The following is a 22514-nucleotide window of genomic DNA, read 5'->3' as shown; positions in this document are numbered from 1 at the left end:
GAATTCAATAAATCTGTCCACCCCCCTTTTGTGGGAGTGGACATTTTAACAGCCAAGGGTGCATCCTTCATGGTCTGGGCTTGCGTCTGTCTTGGGGACACTTTCTTTCCCGGTTCCCTTTGGTCCTTGCTCTGGTGGGACAAATGTTGAGAGTGTGGCTACAGCCCAGGCCCTGACCAGGGTGAGGGGCAACATGTATATCTAAGTGTTGCCTAGGCTTGGGTGGGAGGGGTCTTCAATGCACCTGCCTGGGGGTGGGTTTGAGCAAGCTGGGCCTTGCACTGCTTTGGGGTTAAAACTTTTGGGTCAGTTGGCTGGGACAGGAGGGAGGGAGCCAACAGTCCCTGGAGGGCCAAATTAAACTATAGGCACCTGGGAACTAGGCTTATCAAGGACCATTAAAGAAGATCCCTGCAGGAGAGGGGTCGGAGGGCAGAAAGAAAGGAGTGTTGAGGCAGCTCCTGTGGTCCAGTTTGGAGTTTGTAGGGGCATACGGGGCATCTCTTGTATGGTGCCTTAAGAGGGAGTCCTCTAGGCCTTTCAGTGATTGGCATTTCCAATCCTGGTGGCTATCCTTGGGAACAGTGTCAGGATGGAGGTGAAATTGCTGGGGACACATTGCACCCGCAAGAGGTTAGCCACTCCCTGTGTGGTACCGTCTAGAGCCCCCCTACCCCCATCCAAAGGTGAGGACAGGCCCTCTGCTGATCCTACCCCACCTTTCTCTTCAGGGCCAGCTCACCCCTCCCAGGCCCTTTGTCACTGAGGCCCTCAGGCCCCAGTGGTTCCAGTGAGGGGAGGGCCTGAGCTTGAGCAGGCCAGCAGCTCTGGGCCCCAAACCGGTTTTCCCACTCTACTGAGGCTGGCACATCACCCATGTGGTTCCCTGCCCCCACCTCCTCACAGTTCCTCCTCTCTCCACCCTGGAATGTGGGGGCGGGGGAGGGGGGTTGCAGGCAGTTATCCAAGTCATCTTTTTAAACAAGAAGGTGGAATGACTTTCCCTTCCGTACCTCTGACTCTCAGGGATTCCCTCCAGGCCTTGAAGGCTTCAGAACTAAGTGAAAGCAAAAAAGCAGTTGGGATTCCCAGCCCCCACCCTGGCCCCCATCCAGTCCCCACCTGAGCCCTGGAGGATGAGACAAGGAAGCCCAGCCTACCCCCTGGCCTGCTCTGGAGTAAATATGTGGGAGCAGTAGCCTTCTCACCAGGTGCCCCTGGCCAATCCAAGGCCCTCACCTCAAATACCAACAAGGCAAATACTTCCATTTGTCTCTTGCCAACAAGAACACCTCTTTTGCTGGAACTGAGATTATCTCATTAATGATAACACCAACTGACATTAATAGGGCTCTTGCTGTGTGCCAGGCTGTATGCTAAGTACTTTAGATGCTCACAAAGCCCCTATGAAGTAGGTAAAACCATGAGAAAACACAGAACAGAAAGGTTCAGTAATGTGCCCAAAGCCAAACCACTAGTCTGTGGCAGAAGCAAGCTCTCTCCCCAGGCTGACTCTAGAAGTGCCCCTTTACTAAGGAATTCCTAACCCTAACCATATTCCTAAAGGAATTGGTTACTGACTCAGTTTCTAACCCATGGAAGAATAGCTCTTGGAGATGAGGGATGTGGAAGTGTCTACAGGAGCTCTTGAAGCTCCTGTACCTATAACTAACTCCTGTTCCCCCAGTCCCCAAATACAGGTCTTATGTAAATATCCTTCCCATTCTCCCTATTACTCCTTAGGGACGGTAGGTGAGAACCATCCCCATTTCACGAAGGAGGAAATAGGGTTAAGGACTATAAATGACCTGCCCAAGACACTGGCCTTGAGCTCTGATGCTCTCCCTGGGAGTCTGGGTTACATATAAAATGCCTCACTGGAACACTGCTTGGCGGGTGGGGGGCAGTGGTGTGGGGATGGCCCTATGAGCACAGAGCTTTGAGGAGGGACCTAGCAAGGAGGCACTGTCACCCAGCCTACCACACAGTCCAGATGCGAAGCAGCTGGTGATTAACAATGGACCCCCAGATAAAGCTGACAAACACTGGGATGCTGCCTTCACTTGGGACTGATTGCTAAAGGACCCTGGAGGAGTTTCCTTGTCCTGAGGATACTGATGCAGGGGTTCTAGAGGCCTGGTTGGCTTTGGCAGTTCCCAGAGTGGGCCAATGTCTGGTGAGCAGTTGGCAGAGGTGATTTCTTTTTGGGAGGTGGACAAGACAACCCGCCTTTTCAAAGCTGGGGCCTGAGAGGAGGTAGCGGGAGGGGGGAAACTACAACTCCCAGAAGCCCTTGCTCCCCAGCGAGTCGAGTATGGTTGCCATGGTTTCAGAAAACAATATGGCCGCTCCCAGCTGGGAAGTGAGTCTGGGTTAGAGAGGCAGAGGAGGATCTGCGCGGCGGCAGTGGCGATAGAGGAAGCTCTTGAGGGGTCGTGAGGTTGGACCTGGACGCTGCACAGCTGGAACGGCCTGACCTTTCTGAGGGCGCCAATGGCGGGCAGCGTGGACGAGGAAGCGCTGCACCAACTGTACCTGTGGGTAGACAACATCCCTCTGTCCCGGCCCAAGCGAAATCTCTCCCGGGACTTCAGTGACGGAGGTGTGCGCTCCAGCGTGTGCGTGTGTGTGTGTGTATGTGTGTGTGTGTGACAGACGTGTGAGCTCCAGCGTGTGTGTGTGTGTCCGCGTGCGCGCCTGGGTGTGTTCTGTATGTCCTATGTCCTTGTGTGTCTACGCATTCTGTCCTGTATGTACGGGTGTACGGGGTGTGTGTGCATACATGTCTCTTGTGCTTGTGTGCTTGTGGCGGCGGAGGTGGGGGTGGGTTGGTGGGAGGGATGTCTGACTATCTCCTAGGACTTCAGTTGTAGAAGTGTGCATCTTGGGTATGTGGGCATGTGTGTGTCCATATTATGTATACATGTTCTATCCTTTATGCATGTGGTGTGTGTGTGTGTGTGTGTGTGTGTGTGTGTGTCTGAATCTGAGTCTGTGACTCCCTCCTGGGACTTTAATGACTAAGATGCGTTCTGTGTATGTATTTGTACATCTCTGTGTGTGTGCATGCCTATTCCTGTATTCTGTATATCTGTCTTGTGGGAGTCTGAGCATGTGTTTGGTCATATGTGTGTTGACATGTTCTGTCCTGTATGTATGAGTGGGGATGTTGTGTGCATATGTTTCTTTGTGATTGTGTAGGTGTGTGTCGAAGACTGTCTCCTGGGATTTTAATAACAGAAGTATGCATCTCTCTATGTGTATATTGGTGCATATGTGACACTTTGTGCTTCTGTGTGTGTGTGTTGGTGACTGTCTCTTAGAACTCCAGTGATAGAAGTATGTGTCTGTGTATGTGTTTCTGCATCTCTGTGTCATTTTGTGTGTGTGTGTGTATTTATGTCAATTCCTAGGGTGAGGCCCCAGCCTCCTGAAGGGTTCTCTTTGAGACTCATAGAGGACCAGAGCCCTTAGTTTTTATATGCCCCGAGTTAATGGCAAAGGAATGCAGCTCCTCTGGGGTGTGTTGGAATTTTTGTCTCTGGCTGATCACTGATCTTGCTTTCTTACCTCACCTCCATATCATCCTTACCCCTTTCCACATCTCCACCTCTCCACTTGGCCCCACCACTCTGCAAACCCTGATTCTCCCATCCCACCCATTCCTTCTCCCTCCCCTTTCTTCCTTACCCATCTCTACAACTTCCATGTCTGCTCCCACCCCCTATCCCTCAGTCCTGGTCGCAGAGGTCATCAAGTTTTACTTCCCCAAGATGGTGGAGATGCACAATTATGTTCCTGCTAACTCTCTCCAGCAGAAGCTGAGCAACTGGGGTCACCTGAACAGGTAGCAGAATACCTGGGCACACTAGTGGGATCTCCAGCCCCTACCCTGGGATCCCAGGAAGGGCTGCCCAGCCCCTCCACCTCCTGTGGTCTCCACAGTCTAGGCTGGTGGCTGGCTGGGAAGGGACAATGCAGACAGAATCTGTCTGGTAACAAAATCAAGGGACTCTTCTTTTGGGGAGGTGACAAGGACCCTCGAGACATATAAACACTGGGCTCAGGTTGGGTGCCCTTCCATTCCCCCAGGGCTGTGCACTGAAGGGCTGCAACTGCTGCACCCCTTTCCATCCCCCAACCCTTCACTTCATCCCCCCCAGGAGCCAGTCCACCATCCCTGTGTCTGCCCCCCAGGAAGGTGCTGAACAAGTTGAGCTTCTCTGTACCAGCTGACGTGATGCGCAAGATCGCACAGTGTACCCCAGGCGTGGTGGAGCTGGTGCTCATTCCACTGAGGCAGTGCCTGGAGGAGCAGCAGAGGCGCAGGAAGCAGGGCACCAGCTCCTTACAGGTGCCACCCCACTCCAGTTTCTTGCACTGCTCTGGGGGAGGTTCCCAGGCAGCAGAACGCTCTGCCTCAGCAATAAGTGTGGGAGAAGGGTGCCTGGCTAAAGGGAGCCTGGCGGGGGTGGGGTGCTCTTTGGGGGTGGGCAGCCTGAGCTCACAGCAGACCTTGGGGGTTCTTTCAGGAGCTGGCTCCCCAGGATGGCACTGACTACATGGATGTGGGTAAAGTGGCCTTCACTTTTCTTCCCTCCCAGGAGGAGCTTTCCTCCTGTCCTTCCTTCCTGTGGGGGAAGGGTTGGGGGTGTGGGGAGGTGGAAGACAGGAAAACAGGGCTCCATCAGGATTACTCCTACACTTGCCTTGTCTCAGGTTTGTCCCAGAAGGCCCGAGGGGAAGGTGCTCCAGACCCCCAGGGAGGGGGGCAGCTCAGGTAAGGAAACTGGGAGCTCCTGACCTCACCAAGCCTGGTAATCTCCCTATGCACATGGCTAGGAGGTGAGGTTGAGGGTTGCACCTGGAAAGATAGGGAAGTCAGGGACGGGTGGGGGACCGTGGCGGGGAGAGAAGGCCTGGTCGAGGGACACTGGAAGGGTGAGGGTGGGGCCCAAGATCCAAGCCTGGGCTAAGCTGCTTCTCACCCCAGGGTGGGCCGGCTGCCTGTGCCCCGGCCTCTGGGGTATAGCCAGGTGCTGCAGGGCGACCGAAGCTTCGTCCTCCAGATTGCTGAAAAGGAGCAGGAGCTGTTGGCCTCGCAGGAGACTGTGCAGGTGAGGGCGCACTGGGAAGGCGCTGGGGGATTGGGGCCTGGAAAGACAGGGGCGGGGGCAGCAGGCCGCAGGGCTTGACCTCTGTGGGGCTTCTCCCAGGTCCTGCAGATGAAGGTGAGACGCTTGGAGCACCTGCTCCAGCTCAAGAACGTGCGCATCGAAGATCTCTCCCGGCGGCTCCAGCAGGCGGAGCGTAAGCAGCGGTGAGCCAGCTGCTCCAATGAGCCTCCTGGGACAAGAGCGCCTCCCCTCTCTTGGGGTGTGAGTGAGCATGGGGGGCGGTGGGACAGGAACCCTCCAAGCTGAGCCCCGTGACTGAGCCACTTCCTTCCACTCCATCCGGGTCAGGAGAATGGACTGCTTTCCAGAACCTAGAAGCCACATGCAGAGACCTGGCATGCACCCCAAAGCAGTGCCTGACACCAGAGGGGGTTCTGCCTTGGTGCTCCCTGTGCTGGGCCTTGGGGGGGTGGTCCCCCAGCTCGGTCCACACCCCTAGAACCCGCTCCTTGCCCAGCTCTGATGACAGCAGCGTCTCCATCCAGGCTAGTCCTCTGTACCCTGGGCCAAAGGGGAAGCTGCCCCAGACAGCTGAGGGGCTTCCTTGCCCCTCCTGGGCACTCACCTGGGACCCAACTGGAGGCTGGAAAGTGCAACAGCTGAAGAGAAAGGGGTGAGGAGTGAACTCAGCCAGGAGTGGGGAAGACATGGGCTGTGCCTGTTCCAATTGCCCTCCCCTCATACGGGGTATGTTAAGAATGTCTGGGTTGCCCCCATTAAAGGTATGCTCTCCTTCCTGTGCCTGCCTTCTGTTCTCTGAGGGCAGTGATTTCCTGTCCCCCTTGTGTTACCCCCCACCCCTTAAGTGAAAGAGCCTTGTGGGCCCAGAGTGGGTCTCAACTCGTGGGTAGCTGGGCCCTGAAGTGGCCACTGCTTGGTAGGTTGATGATACCACCAGGGGTTAGGTCTTGTGCACTAGGATAGCCTGACTTCTAACTCTGGCCTTAGACTGACCCCCAAACCTATCCTCACAGTGTCCTCCAACCCTGTCCAAACCCAACCACAAACCCAGGCTTCAGATTCTCACCAAATGTAGCCACATAGTCACCCTCAACCCTGCTTATGGACTCACCCCTAAACCTGTCCTCTATATGACTCCCAACCCTGCCCACAGACTGACCCCAAGTTCTGTGGACCAAGGCCAAGCTTGACTCCCAACCCTGACCAAGATACCTTGGCCTTTGGTGCCATCAGCCTTTGGTGCCAGGCTGGAATTGAGTCCATGTTGTTAGATCTTCTGATATTTCAAAAGAGGAACAAGAAGAAGCAGAGGAGGAGGAAGAGGAAGAATAAGAATTTTTTTTTTTTTTTAATTGTGGAGGCTCCGCTATGACTGGGTCTCCTTGGAGTTTTTATTTATTTATTTATTTATTTATTTATTTATTTATTTATTTATTTATTTTTGGCTTTGTTGGGTCTTCGTTTCTGTGCAAGGGCTTTCTCTAGTTGCGGCGAGCGGGGGCCACTCTTCATCGTGGTGCGCAGGCCTCTCACTATCGTGGCCTCTCTTGTTGCGGAGCACAGGCTCCAGACGCGCAGGCTCAGCAGTTGTGGCTCACGGGCCTAGTTGCTCCGCGGCATGTGGAATCTTCCCAGACCAGGGCTCGAACCCGTGTTCCCTGCATTAGCAGGCAGATTCTCAACCACCGCGCCACCAGGGAAGCCCAAGAATAAGAATTTTTTAAAGCCCCATGTGGATTAAACAAAATACATCTATAGCTTACTCTGGGCGCACTGCCTGCCACCTTTAGAGCTTGAGGAATAGAATAGACATGTGAATACAACTGTGGGGGAGGCATACCGGGGCACACGGAATGGTGGGTTGGGTAATAAGAAAGCATCTGGCAAGAGTGGATGGGCTGGGATCAGAATGTATAAATCTCCCAATGACCATGCTGGAGACAGGATCTCAAACGTCAGAGTGTGCACGCATCACCCAAAATGATGCTAAAAAGTTTGAGGCTCTTCTGGAGACAGTCCCAGAGCACAGAGCGCTTTGGAGCAGGGGAGGATTCAATGGTAACAATAGCTCATCAAGATTAATTTGCCGACAGTGTGTTCACCAGAGACCAGAAGATAGGTTAGGGGCCACAGGGATCCAGCGGAGGGTAGGAGCCTTGGGGGCTCCCCAAAGGCAGTGACCCGCTCTTTCTGACAGGAAGCTGGCCTTAAGCCGCCCATACCATCTCTCTCCTAGTTATGTTGGAAGAAGGGACCGTTCCCCGCGGGTACTTTAGGGACCATGTTCCAGCCAGCGAAATCGGGAGGGGGTGTTGTTCAAGGACCTGCAGGCGCAGCAGCGGCTAGAACCCTTAGAGATCCGAGGGCTACGTTTCTGCTCCCAGACTCTGTGCAGGCGCCCACATCCCGAACCCCGGGTCGCTGAACTAGGCACATCCCCCTGCCACTGCGACCGCCTCCGTGGAGATCGAGAGCAGAGGCTGCGGTCCCCGGCAGCTCCTGCACAGGTTCTCCCAACCCCCACCCCGCGGGCCTTCTTTGTTCTGATTCTTATCCGGGCCGGCAGGGCACCCAGAACGCGTCTCAGGTCCTCACAGGAGCGCTTCCTCCGAGGCAGAGGGATGGGACGTAAGGGGAAGATGCCGAAACCCGGGGATCGCAGAGCGGGAAGAATGGAGGGTTCCTCCGCTCCCGGACAGGACCTAGCGATGCCCGTATCGACTGCCAATGCGGGCTTGGAAGTCTCGGAAGAAAGGCGACTTTCAGGTGCCCCACCTAGCTCTGAGCCCCACCTTACGGCCGCTCAAGGGGACAGAGCCCAGGGGACGCCCCTTCCAACTTGGGCGGAGACAGGAGGTGCAAACCCCCAGGCTGAAAGTGGACACGCGTACGACCTATTAAAGGCGCTTCTCCCTTCTCTCGCTTCTGCGGTATCCTGCCGCCTGGCCACAGAGAGCGCCCCAGCTGACTTCATCGCGAGAACTTGCCGGGCCCCGGGGCGTGGGCTCGCACGGCGCAGCCGCAGGGGCTCCTGCGGGTGACGCAGAGGCGCAACGCCCGTTGGCGGTTCTTTGGGGCCCGCTTAGTGGTCCGAAGTGCCCTCGCCCCACCCCTTCGGTCGACCAATGGGCGGAGGCGGGGGGTGTGCCCTTGAGGCGGGCGGCAGCGGCGTAGGGTTCTCTCCTCGGGTTCTGCGCTGAGATCCTGCTGCTGCCGCCACCGCCACGGCTGCCGGCACCGCCACGGCTGCCGCCACCGCCACAGCTGCCGCCGCCGCTGCCGCGGTCGTCCCTGCCCGTCCTGGCCTCGGGGTGCTCCCCGCACGGTGAGACTGCTCTTCCTTCCGCCACCTCCCGGTTCCGCCCAGCTCGCGGAGATCCCCTCCCAGCGGAGCCGCTGTTCTGGGTAGTCGGTGCCTGCGACCCCATCCGGCTGGGGCTGGAGGGTTCCGCTGTCGGGCCCGGGACGGGGAGGGCTCCCTGGCATCTGAGCTGGGGAGATGTCAGGCCCCAGGGCCGCAGATGACCGTTAGGTGGTAGAGCTGGAGTGTTTTCCGCGGGGCGCTGTCGGGGGCACGTGTGACACAGTGAGGGCGGGGGCCTAATGGGGTCAGCGCCGTCAGTAACTCCGCGCCCCGCCCCCCATTGTCATCGCCTCAATGTGTGACCTTGGACGAGTAGCCTCTGAACCTCGCGTGGCTCGACACCTTCAGGGAGGGCCGTGATGTCGGGGAGTACGGGCTCCCGAGACTACAGCGTCAGCAGAGATGAGGGTGGGGACGGCACAGGATTATGAGGGACAGAGCCGACGCCTCGCCGCCCGGGAGGAGTGTGATGGGGGGGGTGTCCAGACTCTGTCCCCTTAGAAGATGAGGATGGGGTGGGGATGGGGGCGCCACACACACGGGGATGGAGGCGGGAGAGGGTACAGATTCCTATACCCAGGCCCCTGATGTCTCTGGGAGCTTGGCCACCACCTCCCCTTTGTCACAGAGCAGGAAAGGTTCGTTTAGGTTCTGGACCAGTGTTCCTGTTAGTGAACAGGAACCCTGGTGGACTGAGAAGGGTGGGCTTGGGTTGCCTTTCATCTTGAATCTTCGCCTTGGGAAGTGTGGGTAGGGCGTTTCTCTGCTCAGGGAGCTGAAGAAGCTCCACCTGCAGCTGTGCAGCTGTCACCCGCTGGACCTGGCCTGGCCTCTACTAATTGGGACCTGGGTGGGGCAGGCAGTCTGAAGGCTAGAGGGGTCTGAGCAGCCTCTAGCTGGGGGCCTGAGAGGTTGTGGGGAGGAGATGCTGGGGAAATGAGGGCAGCACTTCTTGGGGAGAAAGGAGGGTGTGAGATGGTGGGGGTCCCTTCCTCAGTTCACCCCTGCTCCACCCATTCTTTTTTTTTTTTAAATCAATTTATTTATTTATTTATTTATGGTTGCCTTGGGTCTTCGTTGCTGTGCGCGGACTTTCTCTAGTTGCGGTGAGTGGCGGCTACTCTGTCGTTGCAGTGTGCGGGCTTCTCATTGACGTGGCTTCTCTTGTTGCGGAGCACCGGCTCTAGGCGTGTGGGCTTCAGTAGTTGTGGCACGCGGGCTCAGTAGTTGTGGCTCACCAGCTCTAGAGCGCTGGCTCAGTAGTTGTGGCGCGCTGGCTTAGTTGCTCTGCGGCATGTGGGATCTTCCCCGACCAGGGCTCGAACCCGTGTCCCCTGCATTGGCAGGCGGATTCTTAACCACTGGGCCACCAGGGAAGCCCTCCACTCGTTTTCAAGAGAGAAAACACCCATACTTATTCTTGCAACTTTGGCCTGCTGGAGGGAGGAGGAAATGGAGTCATATCCAGTCTGAGTTGATGTAAAACTGTCACAACCACTCCTGACCTCCAGCCTTGCCTTTCCAGGCCTTGTTCTAGGTATGTGGGCCCAGTCCTATGTCAGGTCCTGGAGTCAGCAGGTTAGTGTGGCCTCTGTGGGTGGTCTTTTTACATGCTTGAGCTTTGATGAGAGGCTTCTGCGGGACTGAGTGCTTAAGCCAGGACTGAGTCCTAGGCTGGGGTGGGGAGGCTGGAAGATTGTAGAGTTCCTGGCTCAAAGTCCTTGAACAGGTTGAGAATGGAGATTAGGAATGAATGAGAAACGAGGCCCCAAGAAGCATGTTCCTAGCCACAAAGCAGAGGACAAGCTGGGGCTGGTCCTACGATGCCTGGGGTTTGGGGACTGCAGAGAGGTGCTCTGGGGATGCAGCTGTGAGGTATAGGGCAAGAGGGTGGCAGGTTCTGGAGCTCCACTTTGCCATGGACAGACTGTCTTTGACCCTCCCTCCAGCCTTGGGCCCCAGTGTGGGACAGCCTGGAGTAGCAGCTAGCACTCTGTGTGCAGGGCAGGAATCTAAGGGGCTGAGAACTCTGGGTTCCTGTGTAACTGTCCATCCGTCCATTTGCCCAGCTGCCATTTCCCTGTTCTGCTCCTTGTGCCAGAGGTGCCACTGGGCCTGGCTGAGCCCTGCCCTGGGTAGGATAACCTCGAAGCAGCCTTTCTCTCTAAAGCTGAGAGGGATCTGAGCTGGGAGCTCTGTTTCCCAGAGAGAAGGTTCCGCTAGTTTCCCTGAGATTAACTGAGAGCTGGAGTCCCCAAAGGCCCTTGTTCCAGCTTCCCAGCCCTCCCCATCCTGTGACTCTCTGTGGTACCACCCCTGACCTGTTGACAGCCCATCTAAAGGTGGGGGTGTCTTTTTTTTCGCTGGAGTGGGCTGTATATTCTTCACATCTTCTTTATGAGTCCTTCTGGTTGTAGGGCATAGTGGGCTCCCAGCAGTCTGCTCTCTGACAATCCCTGGAGACCTGCTGGGGAGGGGAAGGAAGGATGAAGGAAGGGAGAGGGAGGCCCCTCAGCCCTTGAGCTGTTTTTCTTTTTTTTTTTTTAATAATTTATTTTTGGCTGCGTTGGGTCTTCGTTGCTGCGCGTGGGCTTTCTCTAGTCGTGGCGAGTGGGGGCTAGTCTTGAGGTGCACGGGCTTCTCAGCGCCGTGGCTTCTCTTGTTGTGGAACCCGGGCTTTAGGCGCACGGGCTTCGGGAGTTGTGGCTCGTGGGCTCTAGAGCGCAGGCTCAGTAGTTGTCGCACAGGGGCTTAGTTGCTCTGCAGCATGTGGGATCTTCCCGGACCAGGGCTTGAACCCATGTTCCCTGCATTGAAAGGTGGATTCTTAACCATTGCACCACCAGGGAAGTCCCTTGAGCTGTTTTCTGAGAAGACTGAAGTCCCTGTGGCCCACCCTGAGGGCCATTCCTGACTGTTCCAGGATTGGCCTGAAGTGCCTCTTTGATGCTGAAATTGCTGTTGCTTCAGAAACTAGTCCTTTGGGGGATTTGTTCTGCAAAGGTGGGGGTGGAGTGGGGAGCACTGTCACAGAGCTTTAGGCACCAGCTGCACCAAACCCACTGAGGAAGAGGCCACTGCTTATTTCTGTGTTGCAGATGAGGAAACTGAGGCACAGAGACACGGAGTAACTTTGCCATGAAGCCTGAATTTAAATCATGGTCTTGACCATGTCCCTGCTGCCTCTTGGGGGCTGTGCCACTTGGGCCACGATCAAGACTTGGCTGGCACAGGAGGAGGCCTGGGGTTTCAAGGGGATCAAGTGGTTCCCTATGGACACAGCTGCCGCAAGAGGAGGCCCGATGCCATCTCCTCCCGATTCTGATGAAGAATTGTGCATGGACGAGAGTCTGGCTCACAGGGGACAGCGACTAGAGAGGCTTTCTGCTGGGAAAGGAGCTTTTTCCAGCCTTCTCTGGGCCCCTGAAGTCACTTGCCTCCTCGCTCTGCGTTCTCATTGCCCAAGGGTTACAAGGCAGTGCCTGAGTGCTTGCTCTGTCCTGAGCTCTGGGCAGTGCAAGAGACGCAGGTCCTTCCCTCAGTGGACCTTCCATTTCAAGGTTGAGGGGGCAGGTAACAGCTGATTGTGGCCAGGCTAGAAGATGCCCATCGGGGGGCCCCACTCTGAGATGGGGGGAAGGGAGTGCCCTCCAGGGCAGGGGTTGGCTTAAAGAGTGAGGTGGGGCGTTCCTCTTCTGAGAGCCTCTGGGCCCTGGTGCCACATCTGCCTAGAGGGCCCAGCTGAGGCCCATGCTTGGGCTCCACTTAGTTTGGTCATTCATTCATTTAACAAATATAAACTAAACACAGCTGCTCCCTGTCAGGTGCTGGGCTCGGTGCTGGGAACACAGCGTTTGGCAAAAACACAGTCACCGCCCTTGTAAGGTGGGGGACATAGATATCAAATGATCCCAGAAGTGAGAAAGGGGATCCTTTTTGAAGATTTTCAGGTCTATCCTGGGATGGGCGGTGGTGGGATGGGGTTGTGCTACCTTGAAAAATGTCCTCTGGAGCTGAGACCCAGGCTGGGGTGTGGGTGGGGGGCAGGATTGTTCCAGGCAGAGGGGATGGCCTGGGTTAAAGCAGGCAGGCAGGCAACAGGCAATGGACTGGGGAGGAAGACAGGGACGGGACCCTGTGTGTACTGGGGTTTTATGAAGTGAAGAGAGTTTTATGAAGAGCCCCAGGAGCCTTTGCTTACCAGCCACTGCTTAAGAGTTTCATCCAGGCCTCCCAGGAAATGCCCTGGGAAACGGGGGCATCTTGTCATTTCCCCTGGCAGCAGAGGTGTGGCTGGAGCAGCCTCTGCCCAAGGTAGGAGGAGGGTCCCCTTGCTTTTGGCCCCTTGCTCTTGGCCATGTTTCACATGCTCTGAGTCCACAGCTTCAGGGGGTGGCTGGAGTGGGTAGGGTAGGGCAGGTCTCTCTCCAGGGGCCAGGCTCTCTGGGACAGCTGAGCATTCCAGGGCTCAGGGGCTGCCCTTCTGGGAGTGACCCCAGAGTACTCACCTGGGGCTGTTTCTGCCCTGGCCGCTCCTGCATTCCTGAGACCCAAGCCTTGCCTTTCCCTGTACCTCCTGAGGGCTCGTATGCGGGCTCCTGGTACCCAGGCTGTTTGCCCTGCCCTTGAGGCCAGGCTTGGGCCTAGGTGGACTTCTCTTGCATTGGGAAGTAGGGAGGGAGGTGAGGCCTGCTCTCAGGGCAGCTCGGCACCTGGGGGGCCTCGAGGTCATGCCCTCCACAGGCCCAACTCTGAGGCCACCCCAAGTTGGCTAGTCTCTTCATTCCCTGGACTAGCCAACGTCATTCACTTATCTCTACTTTAGTGTGTATCTCTGACCAATATGGACATACTTCTCTACGTAATCCAATTCCATTATCGCACCTAACTGATCAGCTTTTATTTCTTAATGTCATCTAAGATCCAGTCCCACTCATTCACATTTCCCAATTATCCCCTAAATGTCTCTTTTTATAGATAGTTAGAAATCCCCTACCCCATTTATTTTTCTTCTTGAAACTGACGTGGTGGAAAAAAAGAGGTCAGTTTTCCCATTCTTGGTCTCTTTGTGTGTTAATTTAGAACAGCGGTTGGCAAACTTTTTCTGTGAAGGGCCAGATAGTAAATATTATAGACTTTGCAGGCTATGTGGCCTGTGTAGCAACTACTCAAAGTAGTTTTGCTTTAGTGTAAAAGCAGTTTTAGGGAATTCCCTGGCGGTCCAGTGGTTAGGACCCAGCACTTTCACTGCCAGGCCCAGGTTCAATCCCTGGTCTGGGAACTAAGATCCCACAAGCCGCATGGCAAGGCAAAACAAACACACAAATAAGTAAAACAGAAGCAATTTTAGACAACATGTAAACAAATGAGCACGGTTGTGTGCCAGTAAAACTTTACAAAAAACAGTGGCGGCCTCCACAGGCTGTAGTTGGCCCATCCCCTATCTAGAACAACCTCCCTCCTTTTTCTTCTTACAGTTTGGAAAAAAATTAGGTCAATTGTCCTGTAGAATATCCTGCCTTCTGGGTTTGTCTCCTTGCTTTCTCGTGGAGTCATTTAATTTATTCTGCTGGCCTCTGTGTTTTTGGTAAGCTGAAGTTGGAGTTCTAGGGGCTTGTTAGATGCAGGTTAGACATTTGGGGCAGGGCTGCCCTGTTAGCAATGCTGTGACTTGGTGCCGCCTCACATCAGTAGGCATCAGTGTGTCCAGTTGTCCCACTCTGAGAGGAGATTGACTAATGCAAGACTGGCTGATGTCACATCCCTCCATTGCAAACTCGTTCCCTTTAACCCTAGGTCATCTGTCAGTGGCACTTGTGCATATGTGAGCATCCATTTCAACCTTTGCCTTACTGGTTTAGCACCCACTGATTAGTGTTGCTCCTAGCATTTGTGTTTTGGGGGTTGCAGAATTATTTAGCAGTTGGTCATTCCTTTGTTAAAGAAGAACTGTCCTTTAACCACCAGGGCAAGTTGGTTATAGGAAAGGCCAAGAGACAGGCTGAATTAGTTCTCTATATTGCCAGTTTTCAGTAGAGAGTTAGGGCACTGCTACTGTCAGTAGTGACAAATGAGGATTTGGGTTTGTTTGTTTTGCTTTCTCCCATTTTTTGTAATCTCTGTGAATGCTCTGATTTTATGTAATTCCATCTGTTTCCATCAGTTGCACTTATTATTCTTTTTGATGCTGAGATGGTCTCAGCCCAGTCTTTCAGAGGCCTGGCTGCTCACACAGGCTTGCTGGAGGCGCCTCCCACAGTCTCTGCCCTGAGGCTGCCCTTGGGGAGCTGAGCTGGGAGGCCAGCCGGATTGTAGTCAAGCCGGAGTCTGAATGGTGGGTTTCGATGGACGGCAACCCCTTCATGGGTGTCTGTTCTGTATATGGCCCTGACCAATCACTCGGAGGGAAAGCTCTGAGGACATGTTTTATTATGTGAGTCCCCATATTTGCCCCCCTCCAAGCATACTGTTAACTCTGACCTGGATCCACTTGTGCAACGTGAATACTGTGGTCTCTGGATGTAGGATGGTACAGCCTGTGTGTCTGGGATGGGCCAACCCTTGGGTTACCAGCACCAGAACTGACCCTTGGAAAGTGCCAGTGAAGTCCCCTTCCTTTGCTGGTTGCCTCTTCCCACCAGCCTCAGGTAGGCTGGGCACAAGAGGCTTGTGCTGGTGCTTTGGCACCCAGAAGCTGCAGCTCAGTACATGCTGGCCAGGCCCTGGGTCAGTAGTGTGTCAGGCAAGGGTGAGGGCTCTTGGTGAATGTGGGGAGTGGGTGGAGGAGTGGGGGGGCAGAAGCCCCCTCTGCTAGGGGGTGCAGGTACCACTTGGGCTACTGAGAGCAGCAGGGGTTTGGGTCCTTCCTAAAGGGAACTCTCTGCTCTCCCCTAGCCACAGGCCCATTGGTGACCCTGACCCCTGCCCTCCCCACTCCCCATGCATCAGGCTTCTGCTGGTGTCCCTGGAGCATGGGAAGCTGCTGAGCTTGACCGGTGGTGTCTGGCAGGAGCTGCGTGTCTCACTCTGTGGCAGGGAGGGCGTCCATGGCTGCAGCCAACAAGGGTGAGTGCCTGCCTGGTCTGGCGGGGTTTGTAGCGTCTTCCAGCGGGCCCTGGTGGGAAGGGGCATTGCTGCATGTGGGGCCTGCGTTGGCTGTGAGTGTGTGTGTGTGTCTGTCTGAATGTGAGGTACTAATTACATTACACCAGTGTTTGTTCTGGGGACACCCAAGCCAAACCTGGGGACCCCTGCTGGCTCCATGGTGTGCTGGTCTTTGGAGGTGTGTGCCTTCATGGCCCCATGTTCCAGCCTCCCTGTTCCACTGTGGGGGTTGGGGAGCACAGGGGGCTTTGGGTGAGCACTGAGGCTGCTGAGGTGGGTAGGGCCACAGCAGGTTGAGGAAAGGAATTTGGGTTTCATTCAGAGTCCAGAAGTGCTCATAGAAGGTTTTAGGCAAGAGAGGCCTGGTAGGATATATGAGGGTCAAGTCTGGGGGGCTCAGCGGGGAATGTGAAAATGCCAGGCTGGCCCCCTGGCCCTCCACTGAGTGTGCAAGAACCCAGGCAAGGGCTGGCCCAGGCCCTCCCACCAAAAGGACTCTGGGTAGGGCTCTTGGGAGCCCTAGGGGCTGTGGGGGTCAGAGAGGATTGGGGTCATGCTCTTGGCAAGATGAGCCTCTTTCAGCCTTAGCCTCCCCCGGCGCAGGCCCTCAGCCCAGTTCCCACTGCTCTGCCTGCCTTAACTCCCTGACTTCCTGGCCTTGGAGAACCTGACCCAGCTGGAGACAGCCGCGGGCCATGTGAGGAGTTAAGCAGAGGAGGGAAAGGCGTCTCTGGGAGGGGTCCTGGAGGCTCCCCTGGGTTCTTCCTTCTTACCTGCCAGTGATCAGTGATGAGGTTTAGAGGCAGCTGCGGCCCCTCCTAGGAGGGCTGAGTGTGGTTTTTGACCCTGTTTGTTTCTCCCACTCCCAGGCAGGTCCCATAGAGCCCATTCCTGTCTCTGCCCTTCTCCTCTCTCAAGTTGGGTCAGCAGGAGGGGCAGGCAGGGGGCCTCAGGTACTGACAGACCTGGAAGAGGAGGTCCCAGAGATGGGGCGCTTGGCACTGTGAAGGAGAGCATGGGGCAGGGTATCCTGAGGACTGGGGCTGAGTCCTGCACTGCTTGGTGTTTGGAGTTGGGAGGACTGTCTCTTCCCTGTCATCCCCATTCCCTCTAAGTGAAGGGTCATATTAGCTAATCCCTGAATCCCCCCCCAAACCCTCTCTCAGGATGAGTATTTTCTGTGGGAGAACTGAGCAGGTAGGGGCAGGTGGGAGCCTCAAGCCTTATCATCGCCACTGTCCAGTAGGATGTGGCCTAGCCCAGCAGTGGATGCTGGATTATGTGAAGGGCAGTCGCAGAGGGCAGGGAGGTGACACGGTGGAGTAGTTTACTGGGATAGGTGAAGGCAACAGCCCCGGTAGCCCTCTCCCACTCTCTTCGTAGGCAATAAGCCCAGAGTCCGGAGTATCCGCTTTGCGACAGGCCATGATGCAGAAGGCTCCCAGAGCCACGTCCACTTTGATGAGAAGCTGCATGACTCTGTGGTCATGGTCACCCAAGAGAGCGACAGCAGCTTTCTGGTCAAGGTATGTGTGCATCTCCCCCGCCACCCCCGCCATCATCAGCCTTATTCCCTCTGTCTTCTCCCTGGCCCTGCCTGGCTTCCTGAGCCTGTTCCATTTCCTCTAAGTTGGCTCCATAGGCACATCTTTGTCCTTCCCTGGGCTTTGGTTTCCCCGTCTGTAAAATGGGAAGTGTGAGACTGTGATAAGATGAGTGCACTTACGACAGGGGTCCGCAACCCTCAGGCCACGGACCATTACTGGTCCGTGGCCTGTTAGGAACCAGGCCACACAGCAGGGGGTGAGCAGCAGGCGAGTGAGCGAAGCTTCATCTGTATTTACAGCTACTCCCCATTGCTCGCATTACCTCCTGAGCTCCACCTCCTGTCAGATGTGGCGGCATTAGATTCTCATTGGAGTGGGAACCCTACTGTGAACTGCGCATACGAGGGATCTAGGTTGCACGCTCCTTATGAGAATCTAATGCCTGATGATCTGAGGTGGAGCTGAGGCAGTGATGCTAGCACTGGGGAGCGGCTGCAAATACAGATTATCATTAGCAGAGAGGTTTGACTGCACAGAGACCATAATAAATCAGTTGCTTGCAGACTCATATCAAAACCCTATCAGCAAGTGGCAAGTGAAAACAAGCTCAGGGCTCCCACTGATTCTGCATTATGGTGAGTTGTATAATTATTTCATTATATATTACAGTGTAATAATAATAGAAATAAAGTGCACAATAAATGTAATGCACTTGAATCATCCCGAAACCATACCCACCCCACCCCCACCCCCTGGTCCGTGGAAAAATTGTCTTCCACGAAACCGGCCCCTGGTGCCAAAAAGGTTGGGGACCACTGACTTAGGATGTTACTTGAATGGGAGTGGAGCTGTTGTTATCATCGGCATCACCCCAACCATTGCAATTGGAAGGCAGGTGTCAAGGCTGTGGTATCACAGGCCTGGGTTCAGGTCCAGGCCTGCTATTCTGACTCTGATCTTGGGCAGGTCACCTCAGTTTCCCTTCTCTGAAGTAGAGACAATTTATACCCCAAAGAGTTGGAAATGGAAGGATGTATGTATGTCACTCAGGCGTGAGGCTAATTATGCTGATAACAAGGTGTGACTTTATTTACTTTTCTTTGCCAAACCTCTGGGTGATTTAGGCTCTTTGCAGCAGTATTTATCATCCCCATGTTTTTCCCCTCTCCTCCTCTCTGAGTGGCCACAGCTCATACACTCTTGGCTCCTCTACTGCTGGGACACACACAGCTGGATCCCCATCTACTTTGGAGGGGCAGGAGGAAGTCTCTGGAGGGGATGGATTGGAGGGAAACAGGGACTGAGGCCCTCAGGTTGGACAATAAATCAGGGCTCCAGAGTTGAGCCCTGGAGGGCATGGCGGTGAGGATGCGGATGGTGTCTGGTTTATTGAGACCACCCTGAGGAGGGGCCCAGAGTCATACCTGTTTGCCCAACTCTAAAACCCTTGCTCTTCCTCCAAGAGCTGACAACTTCCCCAAGGGAATAAACATAATTAACCCAAACTTTCAAAAATAGCTCCCTGCCTCTCATTGCAAAATCCATTCATGTAATTAGAGAAAATCTGGAAGATAGAGAAAACTATAAAGAAATTTAAAAGTACCCGCAATCATACTATCCAGAAATAACTACGGTTAATATTTTGATGTGTGTTATTCCAGTTTCTTTTTTAGCTTTGTTTCCAAAAATGAAAAACTGGTATCACAGTGTACGCACTGTGTTTTGCTTGCTTCTGTTGTGAACCATCTCCTGGTGGTTTCCACGAGATTTTACAACTGCCTGGTATTCCACTATATGTATCATCATTGATTTAGCTGGTTCCCTATTCCTGGTGTTACGGTTTTGTACTGTTATAAATAGGGCAGTGATGAGTATTTTTTTTTTTGCACATCTCTGAGTATTTCCCCTGGAAAATTCTGCAAATGATACAGCTGGATCACAGGGTCACCATTGGCAGGTACAGCCAGAAAGCCCTCTTGAGAGGTGTGCCCTCTACCAGCAGAGTGTGGGGGCCACAGGGACTGAGCTTTATCATGCAGTGACATCATCTGATCTCATTGAAAGGCTAATTGCTCCCCCAAAGGACAGGGCCATCCATTTCCTGAAACTGAACAGGAGAGTGTGTGCCCATGTGAGCTGTGGATACAGCCTGCACCCCTGCACCTCCTGGACTGGCACTCCAGTTAGCCTACCTGCCCAACAGCCACCCTGGCCTGTGACCCTTCACATGACTGGAGTTTCCAAGGATGGCCAAGCTCTGTGTATGAACAACAGAAATTGCTCGGGCTGTGAATCAGGGCTGTTGGACACAGTGAGCCTTTGAGTGGGCAGGCAGGAATCCATGTTCATGTGCCAGCAGGGTGGGCCGGAGCCCAGGTTCCATGGCTGGTGCCAGTCTTGTGGGCCAGCTTTGGACTGACACAGCTGGTCTAGTGTCTGTTTTTCTAATTCTATCCCATCCTCCATCTTGTGCTATCTGTGTTGCCTGGTGGCCCCACCATGACTAGAGGACCAAAGTCCCTGGGCTATTGGCTCTGGCCACATGCTGGTAGTGGTGGGAGCAGGTGGATGGCCTGTGTCGTGGGGCTTTGAGCCTCCCATGTGGGCAATGGCTGGTGCTTTGCTGTGTGCCACGTGTGGCAGCAGTAGCCAAGAGGTCCAGGGAGGACTATACCCTGACCACACTGTGGCCTTCAGCCAGTCATTTCCTAGCTTCCACTTCATCATCTATAAAATGGCCACCGAGGAACTTCAGGGCTCATGAGACATGCTGAGGAGTGTGTGGGCCAAGCTGTAGGGATGGGGTCCTTGGAGAAAGGGCCTGGAGCTACCCGGCCAGGGGTGTGGACCAACTAGAGTGATGGAGGGAGTCAGGCTCCCCTGGGATTGTCAAGGAAGCAAGTGTAGGGCCCCACAGGATCATCAGTGGCACAACCTGGGTGGGCCCTGGGGGAGACTATAAGTGAAGGTGCCTCCTTCCCCCACCCCTCCTGCTGCAGGTTGGCTTCCTGAAGATCCTGCACAGGTATGAGATTACCTTCACTCTGCCCCCAGTGCGCAGGCTGAGCAAGGAGGTCCGAGAGGCACCTGTCCCCAGCCTGCACCTCAAGCTCCTCAGCGTCATGCCCATCCCAGAAGGTGCGTACCCTGCTTGGCATGCTGGAAGCCTGCCCTCCTCCAGCAGGGCCTGGGTGTGAGTGGGAGTGAGAGCATGGGGTACTTCCTTCCCCCATCTAGGGCTGATGGGCAGCTCAGCAATCAGCGGACATGATGCCTCTTTATGGTCTTGCAGTGTGGCACCTTGGCAGGTCCCATGCCCCAGGCCTCACTCCCTGGACAGAAGTCCATGGGCTCACACAGTTGGCCTGTGTCTGCTCATCGCCTGATAGTTACCATAATGGGACGATGGGAGCCACTGAGGAACTGGCTCTGGGCCTCTAGCCCTCCCTCTGCCTGTACCTCAGGAAAAAGCTACTGGAACCTCAGGGACTCTGGGCAGCTACCTCCCAGCACCCGCCAGACCTGGGCTTGGGCTTGGGGCTGCTTCTCTATACCCTGCCAGCTTCAGTGCACCCCCCTTCTCCCAAAGGCTAGGGTATCAGTTTCACCATGTACCGAAGCCCCAGCTTCAGTTTCATTTCCCCCTACCTCCGCCTAATGACCTCACCCTTAAGTGGATTGAGCAAGCCCCCTCAGGCCTCTTGCCACCAGATCTGCTCAAGCCCTGCCCTGCCCTCCTTTCCCCTCCCCATCACCCTCTCTCCCTGCCTGCCTTTTTGGGGAATCCCACCTCTTGGAAGCCTGAGTTTGACCTCTGGCCTGCAGGCAGAGGCATGTAGAGCTCAATGAAGAATGGGAAGTTCCTGAGGCCTGTGCGCCCAGCCCTGGGGGTAGGGTCCTGGGCCATCCTTGCTCCTCTGGAGGTCTTGGTGGTGGGTGGGGACCAGTGAGTGCTGGGGGGTGGGGGCGGGAGGCCGCAGAGGTGCTGATCGCCCGGGCAGGTTACAGCATCAAGTGTGAGTACTCAGCGCACAAGGAGGGCGTCCTCAAGGAGGAGATGCTGCTAGCCTGCGAAGGTGGCACCGGCACCTGCGTGCGCGTGATGGTGCAGGCACGCGTCATGGGTGAGAGCTCGAAGCCCGGGTCTGGCTAGAGGAGGGAGGCACCAACTTGGCTGCAAGGAGTTTCCACCCTCCTTGAGTCTGAAAAAGGGATTCTTGTCCCGGCCCATCCCCAACCTTCTTGGTGGGTGCCTTTCTCCCCATCCCCTAGCAGAGCCAGGAGGGAAGGTAGAGGAGTCCCCTTGGAGTAGGTGGGGCCAGGGTCCAGCCTGGCATACTGACTTGTCACCTGCCTTGCAGACCGACACCACGGCACACCCATGCTGCTAGATGGTGTCAAGTGCGTGGGTGCTGAGCTAGAATACGACTCAGAGCACAGTGACTGGCACGGCTTCGACTGAGGCCCTCGCCCCCACCTGCCTCGGGGCCTCTCAGCCTTAAACCCCACCTCGTCTCCCCAAATGCTGCGTGATGATGTAGCTTCCTCACCCTTCCCAGGGATGGGCATGGAGGTGGAGGGTCCAAGGGCCTTCAAGCTGGAGCCTCGCCCACACCTCTCACCTCATTTGTGCCACCTCCCTGCCTCTCCAGCATCCTCCTCTCCCACTTCCTCCTCTCTGTGTGCCTCAGTCTCCTGCTGGAAGAAATGGGTTGAGCCCCCAAGGAGGCTCTCTGAGGAGGGATGGAGAGGGCCTGGGGTGGGTTCTACCCACCCCCCTACCCCAAGCCATAGGGGCTCTAGCCAGGGCCTAGGAGAGGAGGGAGCTGGCTCTGTGGTGTAGCTGCCCCCATTACTGCTGCTGCTGTCTTGCTTTAGCCACCTCTCCTGTCCCCTCCCGCTTTCCCACTGCCATCCATGGTGAGGAGGAGGGAGGTGCAGTTCCCAGTCCCTACCCCCCAGGTCTGTGTTACTTGGTTTTTAAACAACTGGTTGGGATAAAACCCTAAAGAAATAAAACTTCCAGTGGATACCAGAGGCCAGCAGGATTTTTGTTCTCCAGGGCCGTGAGAATGCCCAATCCTTTACAGAAGGGCCAAGGAACAGTTTTGGCTCAACTCATTCTTTTTGGAGGCAAGGTCACTTCGTGGTATTACAGCACCTGGCCCCAAAAGAAGAATGCACAGGGGGTGACATTTTAGGCCTGGGAAGAGTTTGGATGGGGAGGGGCCTTCTGCCCAGGTCAGAGAGAGGTCTTGTGGAATGGGGCGTTCAGTTTGGGAGGCTTGACCCAGAGACAGCAGCACCCCCTTCTGGTCAGTTCCCAGCCCCAGGCACAGCTGAAAACCTCCCTTTGCAGAT

The 22514-nt window shown here is 55.3% G+C and overlaps 2 protein-coding genes across 14 annotated transcripts; both read left to right on the top strand.

Moving 5' to 3' along the window:
- The first annotated feature begins 193 nt into the window (after positions 1-193).
- SPEF1 (sperm flagellar 1) lies at positions 194-5912 on the top strand. 11 transcript variants are annotated; one of them, XM_082431921.1, is made up of 8 exons: positions 196-2537; positions 3736-3847; positions 4198-4355; positions 4522-4572; positions 4720-4780; positions 4994-5117; positions 5217-5320; positions 5466-5912. In XM_082431921.1, the coding sequence occupies exons 2-8, from the start codon at positions 3774-3776 to the stop codon at positions 5614-5616; spliced, it is 723 nt and encodes a 240-aa protein (XP_082288047.1). In that variant the 5' UTR covers positions 196-2537; positions 3736-3773; the 3' UTR covers positions 5617-5912. The 11 variants fall into 11 exon arrangements, 9 of the variants coding, with proteins under 9 accessions (XP_082288046.1, XP_082288047.1, XP_082288045.1 ...); XM_082431919.1 differs by having other exon boundaries at positions 196-2602; XM_082431920.1 differs by lacking the exon at positions 3736-3847 and having other exon boundaries at positions 194-2602; positions 4164-4355.
- Positions 5913-8312: 2400 nt separating this feature from the next.
- Positions 8313-22188, top strand: ADISSP (adipose secreted signaling protein). 3 transcript variants are annotated; one of them, XM_082431933.1, is made up of 6 exons: positions 8313-8463; positions 15397-15567; positions 16990-17132; positions 20153-20291; positions 21155-21277; positions 21515-22188. In XM_082431933.1, exons 2-6 carry the CDS (start codon positions 15549-15551, stop codon positions 21613-21615), a joined length of 525 nt encoding a protein of 174 aa, XP_082288059.1. In that variant the 5' UTR covers positions 8313-8463; positions 15397-15548; the 3' UTR covers positions 21616-22188. The 3 variants fall into 3 exon arrangements, with proteins under 3 accessions (XP_082288059.1, XP_082288060.1, XP_082288061.1); XM_082431934.1 differs by having other exon boundaries at positions 8316-8463; positions 15451-15567; XM_082431935.1 differs by lacking the exon at positions 15397-15567 and having other exon boundaries at positions 8327-8463.
- The last annotated feature ends 326 nt before the right edge of the window (positions 22189-22514 follow it).

Source organism: Balaenoptera physalus (assembly GCF_965194825.1).
Source record: "Balaenoptera physalus genome assembly, chromosome: 16".
Lineage (NCBI taxonomy): Eukaryota > Metazoa > Chordata > Mammalia > Artiodactyla > Balaenopteridae > Balaenoptera > Balaenoptera physalus.
The sequence above is the reverse complement of the archived record's forward strand: the minus strand, read 5'-3'. Positions and strand labels throughout refer to the sequence as shown.

Excerpts from the sequence above, each read along its gene's own strand:
- SPEF1 (XM_082431915.1), top strand. The coding sequence starts at position 3,495 with ATGGCAAAGGAATGCAGCTCCTCTGGGGTGTGTTGGAATTTTTGTCTC. Across the intron at positions 3,848-4,197 it reads AACTGGGGTCACCTGAACAG|GAAGGTGCTGAACAAGTTGA; the intron begins GTAGCAGAATAC and ends TCTGCCCCCCAG. Across the intron at positions 5,118-5,216 it reads CCTCGCAGGAGACTGTGCAG|GTCCTGCAGATGAAGGTGAG; the intron begins GTGAGGGCGCAC and ends GGCTTCTCCCAG.
- ADISSP (XM_082431933.1), top strand. Across the intron at positions 17,133-20,152 it reads ACAGCAGCTTTCTGGTCAAG|GTTGGCTTCCTGAAGATCCT; the intron begins GTATGTGTGCAT and ends CTCCTGCTGCAG. Across the intron at positions 21,278-21,514 it reads GGTGCAGGCACGCGTCATGG|ACCGACACCACGGCACACCC; the intron begins GTGAGAGCTCGA and ends CCTGCCTTGCAG.